This window comes from Condylura cristata, unplaced genomic scaffold (assembly GCF_000260355.1).
Source record: "Condylura cristata isolate star-nosed mole 26May11 unplaced genomic scaffold, ConCri1.0 scaffold00010, whole genome shotgun sequence".
Taxonomy (NCBI): Eukaryota; Metazoa; Chordata; class Mammalia; order Eulipotyphla; family Talpidae; genus Condylura; species Condylura cristata.
This window is the reverse complement of record NW_004567111.1, coordinates 57,920,723-57,931,010: the sequence shown is the minus strand read 5'-3', so window position 1 is coordinate 57,931,010 and position 10,288 is coordinate 57,920,723. Positions and strand designations below refer to the sequence as shown.

The 10,288-nt window shown below is 31.6% G+C and overlaps 1 protein-coding gene across 4 annotated transcripts in view; it reads left to right on the top strand.

Annotated features, from left to right (window-relative positions):
- The window catches only part of ZMYM2 (zinc finger, MYM-type 2), a 133,525-nt gene that overhangs the window by 72,612 nt on the left and 50,625 nt on the right, over positions 1 to 10,288 (top strand). For all 4 annotated transcript variants that reach the window (XM_012723330.1, XM_012723329.1, XM_012723331.1 and 1 more), the window contains 4 exons: positions 4,378 to 4,528; positions 5,246 to 5,361; positions 7,483 to 7,599; positions 9,919 to 10,069. In XM_012723330.1, coding sequence (XP_012578784.1) covers positions 4,378 to 4,528; positions 5,246 to 5,361; positions 7,483 to 7,599; positions 9,919 to 10,069 — 535 coding nt within the window. The remainder of the gene's footprint in view (positions 1 to 4,377; positions 4,529 to 5,245; positions 5,362 to 7,482; positions 7,600 to 9,918; positions 10,070 to 10,288) is intronic.

The following is a 10,288-nucleotide window of genomic DNA, read 5'->3' as shown; positions in this document are numbered from 1 at the left end:
CATTTATCCTTGTTTTCTAAGACTCCAGTTCCAGATTTCTAAGACTTAATTGTTATTGTCCCCTGATTACTATGGCTCTTTTATTTGTTGTTGTTTTTAAGTCTTCCTTTTCCTTTGTTTTGGATAGGTTGCTGTGTTGTAAATTTTGCAAATCTTTTGTAACGTACTGTTAGTGTCATGTATATTTTTCAACACAAATCTTTGCCATATCTAGAAGTTCCATTACTCTTTTTATGGCTTCTATTACTTGTCTCATGTTTTCCTCTACTGATTTTTTAAAAATATATTAGCATATTTGGAATATCTCCTTTAATATCTTTTTGTCTACTATTTTCATAACATTCATTTCTGTTGATAGATCTATTTCCATAGCTTTCTCCTACCATAGAATGAGATGCATATTACTGGTTTTTGAGAAAAAATTTGGTAGTTTGATTCCATATAGTGTTATTTTTACATTTTTGTTGCTGGTGTTTTAAATTTTGTGGTTTGTTTTGTATTGTTGTATTATTTTAAATGATTTTGAACTGTGTGCTCATATGCTGTCAGGTTACTTGGAATTATTTTGATTCTTTTAAGTCTTACTTTTCAGCTTTTTCATAGTTTTTGGTAAGGAAGACTTTTTTTTAAGAGCAAAATGTCCAACATTTTTGTGGTAGTACTTTTGAGTATGCTATTGATGCTTCCTGCTGCGTTAAGGTCTTTTCACTTTTGGCAGGTATGAAGTTAGAATACTCCCCACCCTGTGTGTCCTATGGAATTGTTTAGCCTCTTGCTTTCTTGTGGTTCTGTGATTCTTTCTCAACCATGTGGTGATTTCCTCTCACTTATTCACAGATTAATTTTCATCCAGGGAGGTATATGTAGTCACTTTTAATCACTATGACTAGGGCTATTTAAATCTGAAACATATCTCCAGTTTTTATATTTCATGACCAGAACAGTTTTGAGTATTAGGGGACATTTGGTAGAATACCTTTAATTGCAGTTTGTCTGATATTTTCAGGATTAGATTTAGGTAATGTATTTTGGACATGTCTCATAAGTGGTATTGTTGTGTTGTTCTTAGTGCTTCATGCCAACGCACATATGTTGTCTATTTGTCTCTCCATGGTATAGTTGCTGTTTTTCTCTTGTGTGTTTAATAATTTTGGGGAGTTGACATTATATAGTCAGTTACTCAGCTGATATGAGGGTTATCAATTAATGCATACCCTTTTTAACAATCTTTTTAGAATCAATTGAAAATTAAAAATTAAAAAATTGCAAATGTATATTTTTGTTAAAAGGAAAAGTACAGAATATATAGAAGTCAAAAATGTAAAATACAATGTATAATATTTTTAAACTTTCTGCACAGATATCTTCTAAAGAGTTAACTTCAGGGTTTAATAGAATAAGTGAAGCATACATTTTACTTGAATTTATCACTTAATCTTCTTGATAATATTTGTAGATCATTTCTCCCAGCATTATTAAATGACTAAGACTAGAATCAATTATACCCAAATATAGTTAACAAAATATTTGAGGTTTTTGAAATGTATTTTATTAAATGGATTAATAAGATATAGTGATTAATCACTATAATGCCTTTTAAAGTTTTTGAATGCTACATGAGGTATTGGCCAGTATGATATTAAAAGCTGTGGATTTTTAACTTTGACTAAGTCACATATTGTGTTAAAATTAATGTGTTTTGTTGACTCCAGTCAGAATGGGAATGATACATTTCAATTAGATGTTAATGGTAATATGTTTTCCCATGCAATATCACTGACACAGGTAAGTAAGTTGTAGTTGAATGTGGCCAGGAAATAGGTTTTGCGTAGCCAATAATCTTGTTGCCCATTTCTTAGATTTGTAGCAACAAGTTTATTAAGGGGTTATTTCTTGAGCATTTCCTGTAAGTGGTTCACTCAGTCAGAATGTACATAATGAAATGTGAAAGGAAGAATTAGGGGGAATTTAAAATTATGATTTTTTTATATTCTTATGGAATTGATTAAAATTAAAATGTAAGAATTTTTTTTGAGTGTCCTGAATATGAGCCAACTTGCCATAAACTCGCCATTTAATTTACCTTACTAGTATTTTGTTTTAGTCAGTTCTATCGCATTCTTTTGTACTGATTTGTAAATAGGCCTGATTCCTCTCCACTGCCCTCCCCCTCAGTAGAAAACTTGCTAAACTATGAATTGAAATGTTTCATCTCATTTTGTTTCTCTGAATAACACAATACATATTTATGGGCTGTATGAAATTTAGATGACTATTTTGGTGGTTTACATATGACAGAGGAAACAAACCAAAGAAAACCAAGTTTTTTTTGGAGTGGGGGCTAGTGTTCTTCCAGTAAATGAATCCTTTTGTTTTTGAAGCAGTGGTATCTATGAAAGTGACTGTGTTAAAATATTCTCAATATAAATGATTATATCTTTCTGATAGTACTTTCTCATTTTCTTCAGATAAAACTATTTGTCATTGTGGACCAGTTGCTTAGCTCCTTGTTTACTTGACCCAATCCAACTGGTCTACTTTTTATTGGTATGTCTTAAAGCTTACTAATTATTTAATCATTCTGCCAGCAAAGTCAGTGTCAACATGAAGAATGTTTCTAGTAAAAAAATGAAAGTAATCCAATATTAGGTTGCTGGACTTAATATATATTGGTGAAGGCAGTTTTTATAGGTACTGCTGTATAGAGGTTTTACATATTTATCTATCTGGCAGTTGCTTTCTTATACATTTGGCAAGGTGTCCTATACTTTTAATAGTCCAGATTTTAAACAGATTTTTATCCTTCTGTTTTATTGATATTTCCTTTGATCCTTTTCCAGAATTAAATTTATATTCTCATATATGCCTCAAGAAAATGTGTTATTTCAAACACAGAAACAAACCATTTTCTATTGTCCTTATGATATAATCATAATTACACTAAATAATGTTACAGTTATTCTTATTTATCCTCGTTGCCATTCTTTTGCTGTTAATAGTACTTCTTTTTGGACCCTATCAAAGATTGAAGAATAAGTTAATTTTTCCTTTTACAATAAAAATAGCCCTTTTAGCAGCATTTCATTGAGGGAGGAATAGGTAACATGGTTTTTTTTTTCTTGCTACCAGAATAAATACAAACATACGTTCTTGGCACATAGGTATCTATATTTTCTCAAACTTACTCTATTTATTGTATATTGTGATATTTTGTTGTTCATTTTTGTTTTTTGATGTTGATTTTAGTTATTTCTGGGTATTTAGTTTTACCTTAATGTTTTTGCCTTTATTTTTTAAATCCCTTGGTACTCATGAATGAGCTTTATGTATATCACCTATCTGTTCATGTGTTTTTGGCTTCATTGTCATTTTCACTTGACTTCTGTTTTTCATCCATGCTTGGAGTGTTTTGAAGTCTTCTTTTGTCATATTCCACTGTTGGTTCTGAGGAGTAGTAAAATAGCAACAGCTGATGGAAAAATGAGTATAGTTATTTTGTGACATGGCATGATACTTGATTTAACTGTGAGTTGTATAACAGCCCAAATGAGATAAAATACAAGATGTTCTTAAAGGTTTGATGTAACTAGTTTTGTTTCTTAATTGTGACTGTCAAGATAATTTTTGAATACTGACATCTAAATTATTATTTCTATCATGGTGCTTTTGTCCTAGTAATTTTCAAAGTGTACCTTCTTTAGTCTTACTTTCATATATTTTATCTCATTTCTTTAAATATTGTAATTATTGTCAAATACTCTTGGCAGAAGCACTGACTTTATTATCTATTGACTGACTAGTAAATAGGAAAAAACATTTTGAGTAAGTTTTAATGTTAAAATTTTTAAAAAATATCTGTGTTTTATGCGGTTGAGTAAGGTTTTACATACAGTAGGTAGGTGGAAAATCAATTTTAAGTTACAGCAGTAACTCTTGTAACAGCAGCAATTCAATGGAAAAAGTATATGGCCTCTTCGGGTTGTTCCTATGAGGGACATTGTCATTTAATTAGTAAATTTTGCTTGTTGTAGGTTCATTTAAATTCTCTATCAAATGACAAATAACTGTACCATAAGCAGAAAGCACTGCCTATCTTTGATTTTCAGTTTTTAATTACCTATATGTAGGCATATGGTTAAACTAAATTAATAGAGAAAAAACCACTTTTTTTGGAAGGAGAATTAGCTCAACAGTATTACTTTGACCCTAATTTAGCTGCATTGTTGTTAACAGTTTGTATCCAAATGAAGACTTGTGATCCATTAAACCTGTTAGAGATTAACATAATTGCTTTGCAGAAAGTATATAATGAAAAATATAATGAATTTTTGTTAAATTGTGGTTTTCTCAATTATCTTTTTATGTTTTAAAAATTAGAAATATGGAAAACTGACCACATGTACTGGTTGCCGAACACAGTGCAGGTTTTTTGATATGACTCAGTGTATAGGTCCTAATGGATATATGGAGCCATATTGTTCAACTGCTTGCATGAACAGTCACAAGACAAAATATGCAAAATCACAAAGTAAGTTTCAGGTATTTGTAAAGTTAACAAACTAATAGCATGACTAATTTCATAGCATTCTTTCTCCTTTACCTTTAATGCTTGTTTGTACACAAATACTATTTTTATTATCATACTTTATTACTCTAAACTTTTTTTGATGGTTTTGATCATCCTATATTTCCTTAAATTTTAAGTTACTGGTAAAGTTCCATGCATACCTATGTTTTTAGATAAAATTGTTTTTCCATTCAAACATTATCTGTAACTGATACTGTTTTATATATAGTCAGGTATGTTTTAGAGACTTCCCCCCAGGCTTTTGTGATGGTTTTTCTTTATTTAAAATTTTTTTTTATTTATGCATACAAGAACTGGGGTCTAGGCCAGAGGTGTGTGTGGGGTGACCTAGGACTTACTAGAGACAAAGTGGAGAGCAGAACAGATGGATCGACTAAAATAAACTGTTGAGGGGAGCAGCAGCAGGCATGACAGGAGAGGTCTGCTGCGCTATGTGGTTTAACTCCCAGGTCAGGGATGGAACTCATGTTGCAGTGGCTGGCAAGAGACTTTGACTTCTGTGCCACCAGGGAGACCCCTAGTGGTTTTTAAGGAGCAAATAATATTGGAAGTTAATAAAATAATACTTATAGAAGATTCCACTAATAAACTATTTTCTGAGATAATTTAAGATTTTTCTTTATCATTGAAATCAGATCTATCCCTTTTTTCTCCTAGGTTTGGGAATTATTTGCCATTTTTGTAAACGAAACTCTTTACCTCAATATCAAGCCACAATGCCTGATGGAAAACTGTATAACTTTTGCAATTCCAGTTGTGTGGCTAAATTTCAGGTATATATTTTGTATAAACCTCTTCAATAAAATGCTCATAGCATATAAACAGTGTAACATGCATTCTCATTATTTAATGCTCTAATTTACATAGTTGAGGGTCAAATTGGAGTATGGAAATTCTAGAGATAAATAATATACATGACTGTGCCAGCTGTCTACTTACTTTGGATTATCTATTAGCATCCTTATTGTTATTTATGATACAGACTTGGAAGGGATAGGCATTTTGATATAATTGAGCTCAGTGCCTGATGGGTAGTATAAAAAGATGTTACATAGGTGTAACCTGTGACTGAAAAATTCTAATTAATGTATTTATGATAAGCATATTAATGACTCAGGTATATGTGGAATGGAAGTGATAAGCACACATGTGTTCTTTATATTTTAGAACTATCTAATATGTAAATATAAAATGTATATAATACAAATACAGAATATGTAGGATAAAAATAAATATACAATAAAATATGCATTCTGTAAATATAGAATAAATATAAATATAGAACACAGAAATAAGCAAAAAGGGATTAGACTTATAGTAGACTCTAATTTACTTCAAAATTAGTTTCAGGGAGACTTTTCATTTTGATAGATGTAAAGAGCTTTCTGACAGTTCTTCAGCTTTGCACTGTGGGTCGTTTTGTAGTTAGACCAGTTGATCACTAGAAGGAATAATTTAGATGTTATTCAGTATTGAGTGGCATAAGAAGGTTTACCTGCTGTGCATAAAGCCATTCTTCATGAGTTACTTCATCCAAGAATTCCACTATGTTCTAGAAACTGTTCTATGCTGTTATTTAAACTAAGTATGTTATAGTAGTCATTAAAAATTATTTAAATGAAGGTAGTTTAGAATTCAGTCAGGTGATGTTATTTTTGTTAATAGCTGTATCCTTAATTGAGTTTAGGTGATAAGCCATTTACATTTTAATGTTTTTATGTTTCATAGACTGATATGTTAGTTGAATATTTTACAGCTATCCCTTCACTTAATTGGAACTTACCACTTATGACTTGATGAAGATATTCACATGTACATTTTATATTTTAAGGAAATACTTAATTTAGACTAATTTCTGAGGAATGCATTTGTATAAACCTCTAGACAACCTTATCATTTCATAGCTCCAGATAACTTACACAGAGATTACCAGAAAAGCAGCATTTTCCCTTTTAAACCTTTCCCTTTCCCTTATTAAACATAAGTGTGAATTCTTGTCTACCCTGGATGTGTTTCCATTTCAAAGCAAACTATTATGATAGTATTTGCTTTGTTTTCAAAGAAGAATTAACATTAATGGATTTCAAATTTTGGGACCACTAAGGATAATGTTGCTGGTTTATTAAAAAAATTTAATCATCTGATACTGTCTTGAATTTGCATGTCTTATGTTTTCACAAATTTTAATTCTCTTGTACAATGTATGTAGAAATTTCAAAAATGATAAAGGTTTTTCTACTACCAATCTTAAAAAGATTTTAACTATTTCATAGCTAAAGAAAATTAGATATAATTTATATTAAAGAATACATAAATACCAGCATATTCCAAACTCAGAAGTTGGAGCAAACCTTTTCAAGTACATTTATGTTATATCTATTTCTGTAAATTCTTTTAATTTCAAATTAAATAAAGGTAAAAAATTTCTGGTATCAATTTGTAAATCTCTTTATCTCTAATGTTTAAAATATGACCAATTCAAAAGTATTAATAGGCTGTTTTCATTGATCAACTGGGAATAAAAATGATGGAAGTAATGCAATTGAGACAAATCATAAGTAAATAAGCTATTGCAGAGAAAACTGGGGCTCTGGATTTTTAAAGACCTTTGCTTACTAGTTCAGAACTTAGCTAACCTCTTACATTTTTATAAAAGTGAAAAATTGAGATTGAATTGTGTGTTTTTTCCTTTTCATCTTATTTAAAATAAGTAGTAATCTGTGGTTAAAACATTGAATTATATTTTCAAGAAATTAATTTTGTGTACTAATAAAACTTTTAAAGGCAAAATTCAGAAATTTAATTTTACATGTCAAAGGAATATTAAAGCATATGGACATCGTACATATTCTAAAATCCATATCAGACTTAATATGTTTTATTTTTTGTTTCAGGCCCTAAGTGTGCAGTCATCTCCAAATGGCCAGTTTATAGGTCCAAGTGACATTCAGTTGAAATGCAACTATTGCAAAAACTCTTTTTGTTCAAAGCCAGAAATCTTGGAATGGGAGGCAAGTCATATTTTGTTATATACATTATAGCAAATATGTATATATTAATCTAGTTCTAAAATGAAAGTCTAGTGAAGTGCCAATAGAATTTTCATTTGGGAACCTATTTTTTAGCAGATAAGAAAATGTTTCTGTTTTGTGATAATTGGATTATTTATTTTATAGGCATGGTGCCAATAAGTTGTCTGTTTCTTTCTATGTCAAACAAAATTATTGACTGCATATTCACTATGTATTATGTTCAAAATTATGCACAAAATGTCACTTTGGTTAGTTTCATGTATAGAGCATGTTTGTACAGTATTTTTCCTCAACTTTGTTTATATTGTCTGTAAACTCTAATATCTTTTATTGCCCTGTACCTATAAAAGTTAGAATTTTAAAATTCTGTTCTAATAAAAGCAGTGCTAAATCAAATTCATTTTATTTTCTCATCACTCCTTGCCTTCACCAGCTTATTAATTTTCTTTTCTGTATCTTGTTGCCATTAGCAGAGTTTCAATAAGTGTGTAATAATGGGTGAGTGGATGAATGAACCAGGTAGCTAGCCCTGGGTGTCAATTGCCTTCTTGAGTAGTATTCGCCTATAAGCATTCTTTCTTTTCACCTTTTTTTTTTGAGGGTATGGCTATGTGTCAAGATGGTATGTAAGATATATCAATAACAGCTTACTCCTGAGCCAGAATTTCTTAGGGATTGAATGCTGGCAAGTTGCCCAAGTTATCTAAGATATGAATCTTAGATAAAAGATGATATCTAGAACGGGACTACATTTATACAGTACTTTGGGAATGTGAAATTTCATTATGTTAAACTATTCTCTAGAAATATTTTTAGTTTGCATTTTGTTTGGTGCTGTCTTAAGAATACATATATTTTAAAGATTATTTATTCATACAGAACTGGGGTACAGGCCAGGATGCGGAGGGTGAGAGGATTCACCAGGCACAGAGTGGGGAGCAGAACAGGCAGATCGATGAAGTACACTGCTGAGGGGAGCAGCGGGTGGGCCAGGAGAGGTCTGCCACGCCATGTGGATCTCCTCCTCTGGGGCAGGCTGGGATGGAACTCATGCGGAAGTGGCTTAAGCTTCTTAGTGCAGAGCTTTAACTCGCTGCGCCACCAGGGAGGGCCTGTCTTAAGAATATTTAACCCAATCATTCTTTAAGACTTGTTGGCTTCCAGTGATGGCTTTTTACTGACTGATACCTTCTTTAAATTATAACAGTAAAAATGTTGAATGCCCATTAAGAGAATGAAGAGATGGTAAAGGAATGAGAAAAGAAATTCATAAGCTGGCATATCGAATTACTATCATATAGAAAGTGGAGATCCTGCATAAACTGAGTTAGCATATTAGATGAAAATGAGGGCATTACCACCATCTCTGTGTTAGGACTTCTTTGTCTTTGTAGACTTGTTGGCGTTTTGTTTTTATTAAAAGAGGTTAAGTGTTGGAAGGAGGTAAGAAACACTGTTACACTGAGTGAGAGTTGAGCTTCTCTCTCAGGACGTTGAGAAATGCATGGGTCATGCTCTTGTTTCTCATTCCAGTGTTGGCTGTAGTAGCTTCGGTGCCTTTCTTCTCTTTTAAGTTATCTCTGGGTAATGGAACAACTTTCAATTGCCTTACTATTTGAATTGCTTCCTAGACTTTTTCACTTTAGTTTCTTTGCTAAGTCTTAGACAGTTAGATGTAATTTATATCCTCCATAAATTATTTCTAGGGAAAAACTGCCTCCCTCATAGTTTCAGTTTGTTCCTGTTTGGCTGCATATTTGAAAAGTAACTCTGCCTATTGTGGTTTGGTGCCAAGAGAAAAATAATTATATATTAATTTTGCTATATTCAAGGCAATCAACTTAGCAGCATGCTGTGTGATCACCCCAAATTGAGTATTTTACCTGTAATAGGTCTATTACTATTACGCTATGATGAGAATGTGATTGATCCTGCTAGTGAAAATGTTAATATTGTAGTTCTCTTTTTGTAGCTTACCCATGATTCACTGCCATTACTTTTTTCCCCATTTCTTTGGTTTCCTTAGCATCATCAAACTTGTGTTAGTGATAATTTCACTCTCTCCAAGAAATATTAGGATAATTAATGGCATAGAGTTTTGTGGAACTGTGTCCAAATTTTGCAGGTTATTTAGTAAAATTAGGTGTTGATAGCCTATAGGAAATGTATTCCTAAGGTTTATAATGTTACGTAGCTAAATGATTTAACGTTGTTTTTGTAATAGTGGCTTGTTTATTTCTTAAACTTGTTCTTGAGGTGGTTGTCATATACTTACCAAGGTTCCCGTTGTGCATTTAGAACAAAGTGCATCAATTCTGCAGCAAAACTTGTTCAGATGACTATAAGAAGTTGCATTGCATAGTTACATATTGCGAATACTGTCAAGAGGAGAAGACTCTTCATGAAACAGTAAATTTCTCTGGCGTTAAGAGACCTTTCTGTAGTGAAGGCAAGTGTATATACAGTGTTATTCATAACTTTTGTTAATATTTAATGCTTTTTTGCTAAAATATTTAAAAAAAAACATGTAACTATGTCCAGTGTAGCAGTATATTTTTAGTGTAGCTGAACCAAAAATTGGCATTCACTTTTCTACTAACCTGTCATCTTACACACACACACACACACACACACACACACACACACACACACACACACACACACACAC